At 38.5% G+C, this 20,388-nt stretch overlaps 1 protein-coding gene across 1 annotated transcript in view; it reads right to left on the reverse strand.

Moving 5' to 3' along the window:
• Positions 1 to 452: 452 nt before the first annotated feature.
• The window catches only part of map2k6 (mitogen-activated protein kinase kinase 6), a 31,553-nt gene continuing 11,617 nt past the window's right edge, over positions 453 to 20,388 (reverse strand). The window contains exons 2-12 of the mRNA XM_034119786.1: positions 14,403 to 14,466; positions 13,118 to 13,166; positions 10,685 to 10,798; positions 9,848 to 9,967; positions 8,635 to 8,751; positions 8,455 to 8,506; positions 6,507 to 6,634; positions 5,373 to 5,450; positions 2,259 to 2,398; positions 1,526 to 1,571; positions 453 to 1,124 (exon numbers count right to left, since the gene is read on the reverse strand). Of these exons, the coding sequence (XP_033975677.1) occupies positions 1,047 to 1,124; positions 1,526 to 1,571; positions 2,259 to 2,398; positions 5,373 to 5,450; positions 6,507 to 6,634; positions 8,455 to 8,506; positions 8,635 to 8,751; positions 9,848 to 9,967; positions 10,685 to 10,798; positions 13,118 to 13,166; positions 14,403 to 14,466 (986 nt within the window). The 3' untranslated portion in view covers positions 453 to 1,046. The remainder of the gene's footprint in view (positions 1,125 to 1,525; positions 1,572 to 2,258; positions 2,399 to 5,372; positions 5,451 to 6,506; positions 6,635 to 8,454; positions 8,507 to 8,634; positions 8,752 to 9,847; positions 9,968 to 10,684; positions 10,799 to 13,117; positions 13,167 to 14,402; positions 14,467 to 20,388) is intronic.

Raw genomic sequence — 20,388 nt, forward strand, 5'->3', positions numbered from 1 at the left:
AAAGTTTCAAACCATTTCTTCTTTACATATACTTGGAAAAACCGAGTGTTTCAGATATTGGCACAATTAGCAGGTGCTAATGCCTTGCTAGCATCAAAGCGCTACGACAAAATGAATGTACCTGGTATGAAAACGACACAATAATTCTGCCCCCTGGCCCCAAAATCATAAATATCAGGAGCATAAGGTATGGACACACGGACACACGGAGACACACACACACACACACACACACACACACACACACACACACACACAACACACACACACACACACACACACACACACACACAACACAACACACACACACACACACACACACACACACACACACACACACACACAACACACACACACACACACACACACACACCACACACACACACCACACACACACACACACACACACACACACACACACACACACACACACACACACACACACACACACACACACACACACACACACACACACACACACACACACACACACACACAGTCTTTGTAATCTAGGGAAAGCAGTTGGTGTGCAGTACCTATTTCGGGCCTTGAAGCGAAGGCCGCAAATCTGCATATATCCGACTGTCGGACTCTTCCTCCTCTTTTCCCCCAGAGATATATTCTGTACATGCAGTCAATGAATAAACCGTTGCAACACTTGCTTTGAGTATACAAACATTTAGATTATACATAGATAGCATTATATCATTCATCTTTTTTTTTTATATAATCTGCACCTCTTTTCACTAGCAAAGTGACTCCAGACTGTATGAGAAGTAGGCGGTGCACAGGGGCATACAGATATCTTAAATTATTCCAGATTATGTGTGAGGAACCCGTCTCCCCCACCCTTCCCGTGTCAGATAATGAAGAGAGGACATAATGGGGGCAAACTCCTCTCTGTGCCGAGTCAGCGTCTCCTTCTGATGCTCCTTTCTGGAGGGAGGGGTGAGAGCAGGCTGCAGGTAACAGAGGCTGCGATTGGTGCTTTTTTGTTTGTTTGTATTTCTTCTTATTAACAGATCCTCCCTTCCTTCTGTGGCCACTCAGTCTCCCAAGATGATTTTCACAAAGCTAGCCACGTCGGTTTCTTTGGCCTCATGGGAGGTGAAGAAGGGATGTTGCTAAGGAGAAGAATTACATGAATTCAGTCTGAAAAAAAAATACTTTTTGCAATTATTTCCACTTATATTGTAACTGAAATGATTCGATACCAAAGTGGTATTAACACATAAGTTGTCTGAATGTTGCTATTCCTAAATCATTAAATGTTGCAATATTATACTTTTTGTTTTCATAGCCCTAATTAAGAATCAATTGTATATCAGATAAGTGTGATATGAGAACTGGTGTGTATGTACTGAGGCATCACAGCTTATTAACTCATTCACTATGTGAGGGAGGAAATATAGATCCTAGTGCACCCTCCAGTGTCTGATTAGCAGTATTACATGTTGCATGCATCTGCCTAAACAGCAGAATAAAGAAAATACAACAACAAATATATAAAAAATACAACACTCACCATGAGTTCTGTGTAAGTCGGCCGCTCTTTTGAAACTTTCTTTAAGCTGGGGAGGGAAAAAAGCAACATTAACACAATAAATGTACATTATAAACGACACCATATCCGTGCATTAAAGTCATTTTCAACATTTGGATAAGCTACTATACAAAATACTGTTAATGCGGCCCCTATTTCAAAGAAAATAAATCAGTGTTTTTGGATTCTTTGTTTTACATAAAGGCATGTGAAAAACTGACTTGTATTCAGTATTTCAAGGTAACACCGGTTAAGTAATTACTTAAAAAACTATAATTTAGGGGTGATATACTCCTGTGGAGAAAGGATGTTCAAATTTGCTCAAAACACTGTTGATGTCGGGGAAAAGAAATGTGTGTAAAGCCACAAGATGAGTACCTGCATTGGAAAGCAAGGAATTACAGTTCAATAAAAACAATCACCAGGGGAGGCAGCAACAAACAAAATCAACGTTAATGATTATGTGTAATTTGTGTTTCGCTCTGTATTCCTGTTCAACTCACTGTTCTTATCTTCAATTAAAAAAAACTAAATACAGTATGGAAATTGTGTAAAAAATGTAAGGCCAATCAGCTTCGTTCTACACACATTTATATCTGATTTAATGAGGCTTTGTTGTACGGCAGAGTGATTCTGCCGATCAGCCTTGTGTGTAAGAAAAATGATATGAAACTGAATGTTTCCTGGCTAGACAAACTGAGAGAAAAGGTTGTACCACAGGGAGGAGAAGTCCACAAAGTCGGGGGAGAACTGTTCTGCAGGAAGCTGGGGCGAGGGTTCCTCCACCACCTGCTTCAGCTGCTGGAAGGGCGTGCCCCACGAGTCGTACGGGAAGCGCAGGATGGCGAGCTCGATCTGAAACAGAAATCACTCTCACTGAGAACATGAGCCGTGCAAGAACAGCAGTATTCAGGTTTTTTGGTCTGAGCATGTCAGGTTTGAAGGGAACATGAGAGATCTTACTATTCATCATAGTTAGTCAGTAAAAATGTTTTAATTCTGACAAACCCTCCAATGACCCCACCTCTATAAATAAATGAACAAATAAATTATTAAAGTGGAGATAAATTATTAAAATGTATTTATAATAATAAATTACAGTGTGTAATGGTGAATTAATTCTTACATTTTTGTATTGAGTACAATACCAATTAATTACAATTTTGATAATCCATTAAACTTTATTAGGTCATTTATCTGGCAAAAAATAAATACTTTCTGGTTCCAGCTTCTACGTGAGGATTTCACTGTGAATTAAATATATTCCATAGTTTAGAGCAGGGTTTTTTTTGCAGTGTATATATTTAGCACATTTTAACATTATTATATGCTCACCTTTAACTTTTGTGTGCTGTTTGGGTCTGTGGGACCCGTTTTCAGTGTTTACTAAAATAAAATGTATGCAATTAAATTATTTTAACCTGCTTTATTTGGGGGTGGACCTCACATCCCCTAGGGGGGTCCGGGGGCATGCACCCCCAGGAAGATTTTTTTTTTTTAAATGTTGAAGTGAAATGCATCAATCTGGAGCACCTTGAGCACAACATGAATTCATGAATTCATGGATACAGCTCTCAACACTGTAGAAAGCTGTATACTTTTCAATAATCCAAACATCTTTAGAATATGATCACAACCAATAACAAATCATTTAAACTTGTTTATTCTTATCTTATGTTACCTAGTTAGCATTCTTTCTTTTTATTTATGCATATTTTACTAATCACTCCCCTTTTAAACAGTTTTTTTTTTTTTTTTTTACTGTCCTATACACATTGGAATGATTTCTTACTTTATTTTTTACAACTATGACGGCTTGCATTAAAAAATAATAAACATATTTGTAAAGTGGGGGGACACAAACGGGATTTCGAAAAGTGGGGGGGACATGTCCCCCCTGTCCCCAGTGGAAATTACGCCATGCGTGTGTGTGCGTCAAGTGCAATAAATGAATATGCAAGTTGCAACACACAGAGTAAAACTCTGCCCCCCATGTGTTGTATAGGCTGGCATGACTAGGCTGTTCAATGGGGCTGATGTGTTGTGTAGATTCTGCCAGAAGGAAAATCAGCAGGGAGGTGCCACATTGCTTTTCTTCCCGACTGCAACGCTGGTCCCGCAAATCAAGCAAGAACGTGATTGGTCGATATTCATTGTGGGGGTGGGGGGAGGAGGAGTGTTAGATAGATATAGAGTTGTAGTAAGTAGATAGAGTTCGCTATGATTGGGGTTTCGTTTATGCATAGGGTAGATTCTTTTAATTACATTTCCTTTTTTGTTTTGTGTATTTTTTACATTTTGGATTTGCTTGGCGAGCTATTTTTAGAACATGCCCCGCGTGCCCGCGGGCACTGTGTTGGCTACCCCTGGTTTAGAGACATTTATCATTTTTAATTAAATTCTATACTCTTAGAATAAAACATTTAAATATCTTCACGTGTAGTATTCAGAAAAACGACAAGATAATGGTGTTCTAAAAATATGAGTAAAAATATGTTTATTTGAGTTTAGATTCTGGTTGTGTATTTCAGATATAATTGGAGACATGAATGTTAGTTTGGACTTGCAACAAAGGAACACACTAATTACTATAATCAGTTTTAAGCTTCCCTCAGTTATTAATCTATCAACTAAATCCAATGTGTTGGTATTTAGTTGTGTTTGTGTCTGTGGACTCACAGCATTCCTGTATTTTCAGGATATTTCTATATGCAAGGTGAATTGATGTTTGTGTTATTTTAAATACCACTAATTTCATCATTTTTTGCCACATATGTGCTGATTTCTTGACGGCCGTATTATTCAGGTTTCTAAAATCAGTCAGCATGTGAAACCACTCAGGGACTCACAATATATCTTACTGTTTTACCAGAGACCTTAATAATAATTCCAAATTCCTATAATAGTTATTTCACTATAAACTGTCAAGCGTCTCTTCTCAAGGAGTAACAGTTGCTCGTTGAGAAACCGGCTCGAGATCGCTAGAATTTGAAAATACACAGCCGGAAAAAATCTGCCACTTCCTTATAGAGCCCCTCCTCCAAAACACACGAACGCGCACATGACCAATGAGGGCACGAGATAAGTTTGTGCACAGATGGAAGGCTGACAGGCAGGTAGGCCATCCAGTTATTTTAGCCGGGCCGGCTAAAATGATTGGTCGTGCTTTTTACAGTACTACGGCTTCCACAGATGAAATTTTTTTATGGATTTTTTGTCAAAGCACTTAAGATATTCATTGCTATCGGGATGTTAAGAGCATTCCATGGAATATAACAAAAAGTGTATCTCGAGCCGGTTTCTCAAACTTACCTACCCCACCTTTAAGTATATTTTATTCAACACACTTGTTTCTGTCTAGCCCAGTTTGGAAGATTTCTTGAAATTAAGACATACAAATCTTCAAATTACTCATAATAACACTGTTCACCCTGAAATCTGAACTCTTCTTTAACCTCTTTCATTTAAAAGCCCTTCTCCTCTGCCCACCAAACACTTAGCGCTCGTAATGCCATTCAAATGAGACTTGTGCTGGAACATTCTCTGCTAATAATCGCTCTGAGGAGCAGAGAGGAGGTTAAATGATGGGGAATAGATTGCTGAATCCAAAATATTCTCGGTTCTGCGTTTGAAATGTGCAAATGAGAAGCTATAATTTAACAACTCGTTATAAAACGTCTAGACACTCCTGGAGCCATGCCTCATAGAACGAGATTTATCTATTATTATGAATAATTCCCACCCTTCACAGACTTTTATACATTTAGAAAAACTAAGATGGAGGAAGAGATCAGAAAAGAGAAGTTACAAGTCATTAAAGCTGATTTACCATGGTGATTCCCAGACTCCAGATGTCAGATTTAACGCTGTAGCCCTTCTGGTTGGTCTCGGGGTTGATCCTCTCTGGCTGCGGGACAGAGGGGAGGAAGGATGATGTCACGTATGGCAGCGGTTGTCAGGGACGACCTGCACGCTTCCCTGCCATCCTAACCTTCTTGTACACACACAGACGGCGATGTTCCCTCAGCGCTAACCTGCCCTAAAAACCACTCAGCCAACCAGCGGCAGAGCGGGTTAAAATGTAACCCGGCTCAATAAGTGTGCGGGTAATAATGAGAGACTGAGAGAGGGACGGCCTACTCATGAGGCTGGTCTCATTATTGAAAGGTGTTTGTGAACTTATGGAGTTTGTCCTCATGGTCAAATCCCACCACTGTTATGAAATCAAATCCTACTAAATCCCGCCAAAGCTAGGACATTGTACATTTCCCTGCTGTGGGACAAATAAAGGATTTCTGATGCTGATATGCAAATTAGGTATTTTATTTCTCATTTTCTGCACTACAACTTACTCTCATTTCATATATTATCTGTAAAAAATACTTTTAAAATTAAAAAGCATTTTTTTCCTGCTGAAGCTAATAGATAATTTGGCCTGGCTTAGCACTTTTTACTTTTGTTGTTAATTTTCTTTACAACAAGTCATGGTTTTTTTAAATGAACATTGAATCAACTAATTCATTATGATGTACTTTTATAAAGACTGAATCAAAAGTCATTGATCTGTTATTGAATGAGTTATCTCATCCTTTACCAGCTTCAAAACTAGAATGATGAACACATTAATGCATGACAAACTATAAACTAGTTATATAGTATGTATTATTCCCAGAATGGCCCCTTTGGATCATGAGTACTTATGATCCAATATCCAGTATATCCAGTAGATCCAGTATATTTTGCTGCTAATACTTATGTATTTTTACTTAAGTAACATTTGCAATGCATGACTTTTACATGTATCAGAGTATTTTTACACTGAATAATTATTACTTTGACTTAATATGAAATCAGCTGAAATCCACTCCAGGAAGCGCTGCAGATTCAGCTGCTGATTTTGTGTCGGTAAAATGAAGCTTCAGATTTTCAGCTGTAAAACATGTTTCTCTCTCTCTGTACTTACTGCCATGTAGGGTTTGCAGCCGGCGTCCATGGTTTTGGCCACGGAGTCCACCAGGTAGCCGCTGATGCCAAAGTCGCACATCTTCACCTGGCCCTGCGTGTTGATCAGCACGTTGGAGGGCTTCACGTCTGCAACAACACGGCAAACAGAACACTTAGTTTGTGTGCTGCCACTTTTAAAGAAGTCTCTCTTTGTGGTTGTGTTATTTTTGTCACTTAGTTGCATCACATGAAGCGGTAATGGCGGGGCACAGAGGTGTGAAACAGGAAGCATTAACCTTTGAAGAAGCATCATTTTAACTTAAAATATAACTGTCTTCTTGAATGACTTGGCTTCAATTAATGTGTTTTTGGTCTTTGCTGAACATGTTTAAATGATGCTGTACAGTTTATCGTTCCAGGTAGCCATATATATAATGTCCACCAGGCGTAAGAGTGAACCCTCACTGTTTATTATGACCACAAACAACAACAAAAACTATTACAACATTCTGGCTACAGAGGAACCGTCCCTTCATACATTAATGGTACGTCCACGCGGTTCCGTTGCGTGCTTCAACGGAGACGCTTCCCATTCACTTTGAATGGGGTGACGTCAAGCTTTGCCGAACTGCATTGTGGTTCCGTTGCGTCGCTTTGCCTGCGTTGCTCGCTTCGAAAGTTGAGAAAAGTTCAACTTTTCAAGTGACGAAAGGAAGCGCCAGCCAATCAAATCATATACCAGTACAAGCGCTAGCCAATCAAACCGCGGGCTTGTGTGTCCGGGGCGGGAGATTAATGTGATTGGTTGTTGGTCGCACACCAGACACGCCCACCGGCAAGCTTCAACGCGACGGAACCGTGTGGACGATACGTTAGGCTCCGGAAAAATGGGATTGTTATAAATGTTTCAAGATGCCTTATTTTTGTCTGACCTCTTTTATATGCATTGTGAACTGTACCTGTGCATTTATTTACCTTTTATGAGAAACAAAATAAACTCTGCCTTCAAAGTAATGTTACCTTAGTGTTGGAGGATTATAAAGTTTAAAAGGAAAAGGTATGAGCAGAGGTGTAAAGTATTTAAGTACAATTTTAAGGGAATTGTACTTTACTTGAGTATTTCAAATGTTTGCTACTTTTACTCCACTACATTTATTTATTGCCTTTAGTTTCTTTCCAGATGTGGATGAATGATGTGAAATATAATCAAGTGTTAAATCAGACTTTAGTTCCACTTGGAGTAAATCCACAAGCTACCCTGCAGTATACAAAGTCATTCAAACTAGCTGCACCTTTACCAGCTTTGAGAACACTTTCATGATCAATCATTATAAAACATATCATATATATTATTCTGAAATGGACCAATCTGCACAATGACTACTTTTACTTTTGGTACTTTAGGTATATTCTGATTATACGCGAGTAACATTTTGAATGCAGGACTTTTACTTGTAACAGAGTATTCCTACACTCTGGTACTTCTACTTTGACTTAAGTACAAGATCTGAGTACTTCTCCCACTTCTGTCTGTGATTGACGTCAGTCATACTACATTCAATCCACTTTTTATACAAATATATTGATAAATGCAGCTTTTAATGGAAATTAATTTGAAGTCTGTAGTACTGAAAGTCAAAATGATAATGTAAATAATGCAGGCTTTGATGTCCATGGTAATGGGTGAAATGACTCATGCAAAGAGGCTGCTAATTTTAGCATCATGTGAAAAAGAATGGAAAGCAATGGCTGCCTGAAAGATCAGATCAAAGACTTTTATAATTATATAACGCAGCAGCATATGTGACTTTATGCTAATGGAATAAAACATGACTGACGAGATCCTTTAATGAGAGCTGGATGGAGTAACGAAAGGGAAGAAAGCCTCTCATGCAGCGGCGTGTTGATGCATATCAGAAGTGGATATGGACACTAAGAGCTTTAATGGCTCTCCACTCGGCTCTTACCTCTGTGTATGACTTGCAGATTGCTGTGCAGATGCTCCAAAGCTTTTACTATCTGTAATAACAAAGCTCATTAATAAGCAAATGAGAGTTAGACAACAATTATGTGTCATTAAGCTGAGCATTCACAGGAAGTCAGTCATTTTGAATTGTGCTGCTCAGAGTGATTTGAGTGGAACCCACGGAGACGGCGATCTTTCCCAGGATGTCCTCGGGGATGCTCATTCCCTTCTCGATCACCTGCTTGTAGAACTTGTCCAGGGAGGTGTCCATCAGCTCCATGCAGATCCAGACATCGCCCTGCCGACACACGAGGACAGAGATGAGGAAAACACAACACCAGGACGCGTTCCAGACAGACGGACAGGAAGACACCGAGTTTCCAGTGTTTCCAGTCACGGCGAGGAAATCCTGAACATCCTCACTGCTGCAGGAAGTAGTCTGCATCCTTCACAGGTGTTCAGAGATCTGGACTAAAGACACCTTTTTTAATTTAAATATTTGAATATTTTACAGTTTCTTCATCATTTATATATATTTATTTTTAAGGTTTTCTTTCAATATATTATTATTTATTTATTTTACTTTTAGAATCTTGTTGTATTTTTTATTCTTGTTTTCTTTCTTTTAATTATCTAACATGTTTGTCTTTTTTAAAGCTAAAACCAAAAAATAGAATTATAAAAAGAATAAAACATATACATATATATTATTTTTTTCATCAGTTTACAAAAAAATGCTGTGCACTTAAAATAACATAACATAATGTGAGGAAAAACAGAATAAAACACTTTCTGGTTGCTAGATAAATAATTATTTAAACGTTCCTTAACAAATATGATTTTTTTTTCCTACGAAACTAAATTGTCTGCTAACAAGAGAGGTCAGACTCCTTGTCTAAATGCATACTTAAATACAAATAAATAAATAAATGATTCAAATCAGAACCTAACAGAGAAAAAATATATGAACGTGTGCAGCTAAGGTTAAAGGTCAGATGTATTGAGGTTTGGAATACAGCCCTATGGTGTGTCCTCAGGGCGACTGTGGCTGCGAGGGAGTGCGGTCGTCTTTCAACCAGAAGGTTGTGGGTTCGATCCCAGCCCATGCAGTCAACATGTCGAAGTATCCTTGGGCAAGATACTGTACTTAACCCTGAGTTGCTCCCGATGGCATGTCAACGGTGTGTGAATGTGTGTCCTAGAGTAAGGTACTCTAGGACCTAAGGTACGCTCTGTATGAATGGGTGAATGACATGTAGTATGTAAAGTGCTTTGAGGGGTCTTAAAGACTAGATAAAGCGCTATATAAGTACAGTCCATTTACCATTCCTCTAATCAGACGAGTTGTCTACAGGTGAAACCTTCTAAATGTTTCCATCTCTACAGCAGGTTACCTCTCTGAAGAGCGCTCCGTAGAAGGTGACGGTGTAGTAACAGTCCACGGTCCTCATGGAGATGTCCAGATCCATGAGCAGCCTCTTCTGCTCCTGAGTGTTCACGGTGGCCCGGATCCGCTGAGGACAGGAAGTACAACGGCTCAGAACCACAAGGGCCTCATCTACTGTGTGTCAATGCTTGCTTTGTTTGTTCTTCATTTTACAACATATATCTTCCTATATATATATATATATATATATATATATATACACGTTCCTGTTTCTTTTGCATGTTTGTTAATTTACCAGAATGCAGAGGCTGTAATTCTGATGTAAGTTAATTTGAATATGCACAATGTGATTTGATGTGAAATGCGATTTTGTGCCAAACAGGGTTGGTCATTCAACGCTAACAGCTTATTTGTCTGATAACCAAAAATCCAGATGTGCCAAGACTAACATCCCTTTAACAGTTAGATATTTAGTTAAACAACCATGAATTTATAAAGTATATGTTGTAAAAAGGTCAATAAATGACCGTTTCTGGCAGACAACCATAATGCTGACAGGGGACTTTGAATAAAATAATAATTTTTGTATAAGATTATTAGAGATAATATAGGTACACAAGTTAACAAAATATATAACTAGGTCAAGTCCTTTTCAGACATTTGTATGCGGAAAGGTACACATTATAAATGTAGTTCCTCCATGTTTGTTGGTGAAAGCCCCCTGAGACAAATGTGTTTACTGATATTGGGCTAAATGAATCAAATTTGATTTAAATATTCTTTCATTGATATACCACCTTAAGTGTGAAAGCATGGGGGCTTGTTGAAATGCAGGGACCCTCACCTTCACAGCCATGATCAGGCCACTGGGCACGTGCCTCATCTTCTCCACCACGCCGTACGCACCCCGGCCCAGCTCGCAGATCTGCTCCAGGTCATCGGCCTTCACCTCGAAGTTCTGCAGACACCACAGAGGAACAAGGCCGCGTGAGAGGGGGATATAAACACTAAAGAAATATCAAATATAAAAAATGAATGAGGCTTTGATTAAAGAGAGTTAACACAGAAGGAGAGGACAGGAGTGGGTATGCCTCATCTACTGTAGTTGTTGAAAGTTAACTATAAGTTCTGAACTTTAGTACAAATGTAAGGTACCTACTTCACTTCAGTACTTTCATCTTATGCTACTTTATGGACCAGAGATAAACACTTTTTTTGTCCTGAAGCTTTAGTTACAGTTTTCATCCCCTTCGTGTCTAGTGGAAACCTCTCCAGATGTGTTCATTCTGAATGTTTTCGATTAACTGAATGATGAAGTGTTTCTGTGTTTGTTGAGGAAATGGTCCTACTTCTTTAGCCAGATATCAAAAAGCCTCTTGGAATAGATGGAAAAAACATCGGAAGTTTACTCTTTTAAATGTACATGGTTCTCACAGGACAGCAAAAAAGCTCAATCAAGTGATTACTTATAGAATATGATGCATGGCATTGGCTGTAGATTAAACTACTCAACAGTATATAAAGAAGTTAAATAATCACAACCTTACACATATAGAGTGGAAACATGCATCAAACATGCTGATGCAGCAGTAATAGGAATCCAGAAACATCATATACTTTTATTGTAAAACTATGAAATGTGGCATTTTACTGCAATTCAATTTGACTTTTAAAATATATGTTGCTCATATTTCTTTCATACTTCTTAGAGAGGACATATTATGCAAATGTTTTGGTTCATATTTGTATGTAGTGTCTCTACTGTTATGTCTCCATGCTTTAATGTTCAAAAAGCTCTTTATTTGTCTCATACTGCCTGTGCTGCAGCACCTCTTTTCACCCTCTGTCTGAAACCAGAGCCCAGTCTGCTCTGATTGGTTAGCTGGCTGGCTCTGTTGTGATTGGTCAACCGCTTGGAGATGTCCTACCACTTAGACCACATGTGTCAAACTCAAGGCCCGGGGGCCAAATCAGGCCCTTGGTGGATTTAATTTCGGCCCGCAGGATCATTTCTAATTACTATTAGATCTGGCCCGCTGGTATATTGCACGTACACCTTCACTGAATCCTGAGGGTCTCCTCAGCTCAGAGCCTGAGCCCAAACATTGATGAACTTGCACCCAAGATGAGATGCCAAGTATCTGAACTAGCATCACAGAGCAGCACACTGAGTTTCAATGGATGTTTCCTTCTGCACTTTTTATCTTGAGACAACAGAGCATGTTTGGTTTTTCTTTGAGGGAAATAGTTTTTTTGAAGCTGTTGAAGCTGAAGGCCTGTGGGAAAATGTAATCATAAGAAATGACTCTGGAAAAGCTGCAGATAGAGCCATAAGAAATGAATGCAACTGATTATTTAATGTTTCATGTTGTTTTTATAGGCAATCATTTAAGCTTTGTTGGTTCCAGGTTGAATATGTGCAATAAGTTCATTTCAATAAGTTCTGCAATAAACATTGAACCAGCCCGGCCCTCGACTAGTAACGATTTTTAAATGTTGGCCCACTGTGTATTTGAGTTTGACACCCCTGACTTAGACTATCATGTACAAAGTGTTGGAGCTCCAGCCAATAGAAGTGGGAGTGTGACATTGTGATGTCACTATGTTACAGAAGTAAACAAACTTTTGGATTTTAGCCTTTGCAGACCATTAACAACCACAACAACCTATATTAAGGAAAGGGAAATCCCAAAAAACATAACAGGGCCTCTTTAAATACGTTTTTGAATGCAGAGATGTGACTTGTGACAGTGGTGTAAGGTATTTCACTGAAGTTAAATGATTGGAATACTTTTTCAACCACCAGCTTCCTACATTATGTAAATATTCTTCGAAGTCTGAATCCTTAAATAAGTCCATGTAGCAAGACTAGTCTTTCATCTCTTTTACATTATTCAAGCAAACACCAGAAATCTTTCACTTTGACTTCTGGCCAAACTCGAGCACAGAAAAACAGGCACCTCTGCCAATGGAAAATTCCACTTATTTGATGAGTTTAAAATAAATATTTGTACTGCCCGACGGGCAATAAAAGACATTCCAGTCTCCCCACAATCAGAAGTGTTCAATTCGGCTGTAATGTTCACCCGGGCGTTCTTTACGGCTAACAGACCCTCTGCTAAGCTGACCTGTGAGGAGTACTAATACACTGGGAGAGGAAGAAAAGTAAACAGTGACGAGTTATGCAAGATATAAAGGTAGGAGAGAAAATGTCTAAACCTGGAACGGGATTAGGAAAGGTGAAAACATGAATTATGTCCTTATCTAATGAAATTACCTTCTCTCCGATAGTTACACAAGCTTTCGAATCCAAATCTCTGGGGGGTCTGAAACACACAAAGATATGACTTATATTATGACCAGGTTATATTTGACTTCTGAGGAAGATACAACAAAGTGAAGCAGGAAGTAAAAGTCAGGAAAATGTTGAACACAGATGAAAATGTAAATGTCTTTGTTCTCAACCCTACTGAGGAAGCATGAGCAGCCTGCGTGGATGAATTCAAACTATACTGTATATCGCTCATGTTGTTCATAGAGGTGTTGAAGAATATTTTATGTGGATCATAAATTAAATTGTCGTCCAGTCAAAGTTATAAACAGATTTATAAAGCCAAATAAATGCAACAAAATGCATTAATGCAATATAATTTAAAAGTTACATAAAAAGAGCAAATAATTGAAATAATAACTTTGATGATCGGATTAAAAAACAAAAACAAAAAAAGTTACAAATAAAAGAAATCAATAAATAAACAAAATAATACAAAATCACAAATAAAATACATGTTTTAAATAAAAGAAATAATATAAATTAAAAACACTAATTAATTGGGACAAATCTAATCACCACATTAAAAGGGTGTTGTATGGGTTAAAAGTATTTGCATTTAAAATATTAAATCAAATAAAATTGTAAAAAAATAAATAGAAATAATAATATTGAAAATAAAAAAAATCTCAAAAATGAACTTAATCTTTAAATACAATAAATAAAAATAACCCAATTATACAATATATTAAGAAATTCAATGAAATGTAAAAGATAAATAAAAAATGATAATAACAAATGTGAATGCAATGGGAGCACAGATTCACACAGAGTGTACTACAGCTGAAAGTCTGACTCTTCATATGAATTTCGCCTGAAACCAAAACGCCTCGGCTGCTGCAGGTTTCTCAATGAAGATGATTCACTTTCAGACATTTGGTTTTTCTGTTGCTCTGCAAACAGCTGCAGTCTGAGCCTCATGTTAACAGGAGCGAGGAGAGGAGGATGATGAAGAAGGAGCAACAGAACGTACAAATCATTATTGTGTTATAACAAATGTCAGGGGTGTGATGTGAAGATATTAATACTCTAACACTCACGTTTGTATTCCAATTACAATAAACTGATGATAATATAAGCCATCATTTAACTTCCCTCTCCTTTTGACTGCAGTTCATCAGATAACCATTTACCACATTCAGCAGTCTGTCTAGGTTTACTTTTGTGTGTGATGGATGAAAATAGGGGACATCATAAATCGTGACAGTTAACAATAAGGAAAAAGTCTTACACTGCTGTGGGAGGAGGCTGCTCAAACACCTCCTTGGGGAGCTTGAGCAGCGTCTTCCTCTTACCTGAAACACACAAGACAGAAAAACATCATTAGAAAACAATGGTTAGAGATACAACTTGATTGAAACCATGAGACTATGTACAGAGACTTTATTGTTTATTCCAAATAATATCTCTGGTTTGTAGTTCTTCTAAATTATTCATTGATTGGTCGAACATGTAATCATCCTCAACTGATTTGCTAGCAAAAAAAGCTTTGTTTTAACGTTATTTATGTCAATAAAGCACTATTAATGATTCATATTAAAGATTAATCAAGAGCTTGTTGTGTTTTATTGATCATTTATTTGGTAAAATGTGAAAAATAGTGAAAATCCTAAAAACCAATAGATATTCAGTTTGATGACAATAACAGAGAGTTACGCCTCAGAATAATCACTAAATGGACTGATTGTAAAGTATTATGGACATGACCTCAATATTTTTACTTTATAAACTAATTGTACAATTAATATGGACATGAGCTAAATATGTTCACGTTATTAACTTATCATCATATTATGGACATGCAAAATACATACAAAATATCAAAATGACCTCGATAATTTTTACATTATCAACTCATTGTACAATATTTTGACATGACCTTAAAATGTATTGTGTCATCGACTTATCGTTCGTTTTCCACAATTGTACGATTAATCTGAATAATTTTTACATGATCAAAATATCGTACCATATATGGAAATGACCAAACATTTGTAATGAACTTGATATTGCCTGTTAACATGCATGTTTTTTTAAGTATGAATGTAACATTTGATCCATCATGATGCCAGTATGCCTTGCTGATTAAATACAATTATTAGATCATTTACATTTTTGCCAATTCATCTTATGTTGACAAATCGACTACTGGTTTCCCCTTAATGCGGGTCAGGGTTAATAAAAGCGTTTGACTACATCTGAATCCTCAAAACAATAATTTTGCAAATCTGAATCCATTCAATTGCCATATTGAATCACAAAAATGTAAACATTTTAAGTAACAAAAGTGATGCATTAGTTGATATTCAAGCAACTAAAATCTAATATGAAAAGAATCAGGGCTATAACTACCAAATGTTTTGTTATATTGTATTATAGACTGATCATAATACAGTCTTCGATTGTAAAAGGTAAATGGGCTGCATTTAAACAGCGCTTTTCCAGTCGTGCTTTATATATACAAGTCAGAGATTTGGGGTTAGGTATATTGCCCGAGGATACATTGACTAGTAGAATTCAGGAGCTGGAATCTAATTTTTATTTTCCTTACCAACATTCCCAAACAACTAAATCTTAACTTATCTATCATGAAAGACCAAACAAATTCAATTTCGATAATATTTAAGAAGCTTGAACCTGGAAAAAATGTTATCCAAATTGATGCAGATACATTTCCTGTCAATCAATGTACGACCCCAGCTCTAGTTAAATCCCTTTACATGACATATCTGTGTGTAAAGCACTCACTTCGCACTAACTTCTGTGATAGTCTGAGAGGGAAGTAAAAGCAGAAAAAAGCAGACTGCCTCCGGAGAGGACAGGACGGTCTCGCTGTCAGCGGAGCATACCACAAGATGAAAGCATACTTAGCTTCTTAACATAGCTCTGGAGGAGAGATCAGTTGATCAGAGTTCATCCTGGTCAACCTATTACTCTTGTTCTCCCTCCAGCAGCAGAGAGCCGTCTGTAAACCCCTTAATGGGATTTTCTATCAATTTCCAGACAAGCTGCTACGACTGAAATGAGGACTAAATCTATTTTTAGATTCAAGAAACTTCAATGGAACCTTAGAGTGAGTCAATGCAAGTCATTCTGCTAAATAACTGATGACATGTATCTGCCAAAACACACGCTGCTTCTGTCCGGAGCCAACAGCAGCTATCCGGCACTTTAAAAAACTCCCACTGATGCAAAATGACTCAAACTTCCTGCAGCTATCACTCCGAAAGCTTCATATGTATCATATGTATCATATATGTATTGCAACTGCAACAGAAGCTTTATCTCATCGTTGACACTTACGGTTGGATGCAGTAAGTGACTCCAGATCCTAAATGAATGTAACAGGCGCTGAAAGGCGCTGAAAGCAAGAAGAAGAGGATGATGGTGACGAGGTCTGGCAGCTAGGATGTGCTTGCTCCATCTGGAGTTGCAGCACTGTTGGTTTAATTTTAATAGCCGGGCGCCTTGTTAACCGTGGCGTCACAGGTTCCTTAGGGTGTGACGTGTGTGTGTGTGTGTGTGTGTGTGTGTGTGTGTGTGTGTGTGTGTGTGTGTGTGTGTGTGTGTGTGTGTGTGTGTGTGTGTGTGTGTGTGTGTGTGTGTGTGTGTGTGTGTGTGTGTGTGGCTGCTTTGTCTCCACACAGCATCTGGCTCAAACCTCTTCAGACCGGGTTGAGCTGCTACGAGCCTGTCAGAGTTTGTTGCAGATTTGTTCTGATAAAAGGTGCCACTGATGTGTTTTTGTGAGCAGGTGTCTGACGCACAAAGCTTTAAGGTGACATTTAAAATCACCCCACTATGTGCGGCCCTATGATGTTATAAGGTGCATATTTAAAAGGTGTGTCTTTTTCAAAAGAACAACTCCTCAAATAAATACCTAGAATTACTCACATTGTTGTCTTGTAAACTGTCGGTTATAGAGGACATGTTATAGTTATTTTCAGGTTCATATTTGTATTCTGTGCCTCTCCTGGGACACGTCTCCATGCTTTAATGTTCAAAAAGCTCTTTATTTCTCTCATACTGCCTGTGCTGCAGCACCTCTTTTCACCCTCTGTCTGAAACCAGAGCCCAGTCTGCTCTGATTGGTTAGCTGGCTGATGTAGCACATCATGGACATTGTGTTCGAGTGATAGCCAGTAGAAGTGAACAAGTTAAATAGTGATGCCACTATTTTGTGGAAGTAAATGGCTTTTAGCGCTTTTTACAACTTTTATACCCTAATGATTAAAATAAGGGCTGAAGTGTATTCATACTGGGTAGTTTATTTAGCGAAATTGTATACGCTGATTTACAAATATCTCTTTCCCAATGTTAGTCAATGGGAAAACGTTTTTCTGGGCCCAAATGCATCAAGAACTACAACTTAACCTTTTCTAGCTAGGCACATTTGCTTCAACGGATGGCACTCTTCCTTGGGGCTTGAGAAACTCCTTCTGGAGGGAACTTTGGGATTTTAGCCTTTGCAGACCATTTACATGCAAACAAACCTACAGTATAGAACACACTGCAGGGAAAACCCCATAAAGCATAATAGGGCCTCTTTAACAAAGTGTCACACACGGTGCGTCCAAAGTGTCCTGGTTTGTTCAAACAGTACAGGGTGTGCCTCACCGTGCTATGCGGCCCTCCACCGGGGGCCTCTTGCTGCCTGCCTCCTGGTCTCCACTTTCCAAAGCAGCTTTGTTGCACTAAAATGTCAGTGTGAGCCCCTCCTACATGCATTTACACAGACAACAATAGTAACTGGAAACCGACTCTGTTCTAACAATGAGAAGCAAAAAAAAACCTCAGAGAGAGATACAGCACCTGCACGACCCTCTCAATGTGTTACTTTAGAGAACATTATTTTTCATCTGCATCAGTGAACTGGAATGATGCTGATTGGCGGCTGATCAAAGATTACACAGCTGACATACTTAATACACCAATAATGACACATGTGCAACAAGCTAACATCTGCCATTATCTGCCTCCATAGGCCCAGCTGTAATTTACTTCCTTTAAAATCCAAACCAAACTGCATTAAACCAAGTGGATTATTTAGATCAGTATGTCCTGTTGACTGTGGACAGGAAGTGGACGCACATGAATTCATCCTAACATCACATGTTGGTTTGTTGGCTATGGTTTTGAAGCTTTGAATTTAGGCACTATGTGTTTTTTTAGGAACCAGAATAGATCAAGACATTTTTTAGCACCTAGAATGTTATGGTTAACTTTCATGAGACGGAAAACAAAGACACTCCAATGGGATAAAGATGTAAGACGAAAAGACAGACTTCACCATGGTTGAAACCTGTCAATATTACTTTAAGGGTAACAAATTGAACATCTTGCATGTATTGAGGAAGACACTAAACTAGCAATTGAGACTACATACTTATTTGGAAAAGAAAAACTAAGATTATAAATCAAGAAAGAAGTTACTCATTTTAAATTTTCTCATAGACTTCCATACAATCAGATTATTTTTGTAATCAGCATTCAACCCCTAATAGTCTGTTAAAAAAAAGCAGGTTTAAGGCTCTTGCTATTGGATTGTACATGACCTGACAACTGTCACTTTCACATCAGTATTGCAACTATAACAATACTACTTAATTATATTTAAAAACGAGTGTTAAGAGTAGGAAGACACAATGAAGGAGATAACATGAATGAAGAAACTCAGTATGAGTGAGACCAAAACACAGCTGCTAGCCTGCTGCTAACAGCTTCTTAGCTTACAGTAGTAATTGGGAAGATTCCTGACAGTAACTCAAAGACATGGAACGCAAAATGTACAGTGTAAATTAACCTATAGGGTTCAAAGCAGGAAGAGAAGGGAGCGTGGATAAACTTCCCCTAAACGTATCGTAAAATGTCCACAATATTATTCAAATTCTGAATTTGACAGCATAATATTTCCAGTCCAAGCATTAATTAAACAAATCCACAGCCCAAATCGTATCACTTCCTCTTGGCTCATGGTTTAACTTTCCCTAGAATCTGATTTATGATTTATGACAAAACACAAACACATCCTCTTTGGCAGAAGTAACTACGGCTTCCACATGCAGAGAATGGATCAATAAATACTTTGCATTGCATTAACCAGACTGGGAACTTTATCAGATGATTGACCTCAAACAATGCCGGAACAGAAGCTCCATTGTGTGATTACAAATGAAGCGACAGCATCCTTCTTCCTTTCTCCTCCAGCACTGAATGGAGAATCTCCTGCCTGACAGCCGCTCATATCAGAGACAAGATGCAGCGTGCCCCTGACAGATTTATTCTCCAACCTAAGCATGCACATTAACATGCACAATGCTTTTCAGTCCAAATGAAAAGCCAACAAACAGGCGAGACGCAACGTGTATAATGTGGGCTGCAGTCACAGATTTGTATGTAAAGTCATGATGACATGCAGCTCATGTACGGTGACATGTCTCAGCTAAAGGAGGACACAGTGCGGGTAAACCCACTGCTCCTGACCCACGGAAAGAACAGGACAGAAGGAGAAGAGCGAACAGAGGTGTAAGAATGAGAGAGGGGTGGGGGGGGGGGGCAGTGGATTATGTAATCGATGTGGTTGCATGCATGTGCTCTGCTTTGTACAGTAGCAAATTTAGCACAATGCAACCCAATGATGGAAAGTGAATTCCTTGACCTAATGTCAAAGCAGCAATTAAGCTGAAACAATAGTCCAGTCATGTGGGTTTACAGTATTCTTCAAGTTTGATAATTAAAGGTGGGGTATGTAATTTTGGAGAAACCAGCTCGAGTGCGCTAGAATTTGAAAGTACACAACCGGAAGAAATCTGCCTCTTCCTTCAGACTTCCTTACAGAGCCCCTCCTCCAACACACACGAACGCGCACATGACCAATGAGGGCACGAGATAGGTTTGTGCACAGATGGAAGGCTGACAGGCAGGTAGGCCATCCAGTTATTTTAGCCGGGCCGGCTAAAATGATTGGTCGTGCTTTTTACAGCGCTACGGCTTCCACAGATGACATTTTTTTATGTATTTATTGTCAAAGCATTTAATATATTCATTGCTATCGGGATGTTAAAGGTGGGGTAGGTAAGTTTGAGAAACCGGCTCGAGATCGCTAGAATTTGAAAATACACAACCGGAGAAAATCTGCCACTTCCTTACAGAGCCCCTCCTCCAACACACACGAACGCGCACATGACCAATGAGGGCACGAGATAAGTTTGTGCCCC

This window comes from Trematomus bernacchii, unplaced genomic scaffold (assembly GCF_902827165.1).
Source record: "Trematomus bernacchii unplaced genomic scaffold, fTreBer1.1, whole genome shotgun sequence".
NCBI classification, from domain to species: domain Eukaryota; kingdom Metazoa; phylum Chordata; class Actinopteri; order Perciformes; family Nototheniidae; genus Trematomus; species Trematomus bernacchii.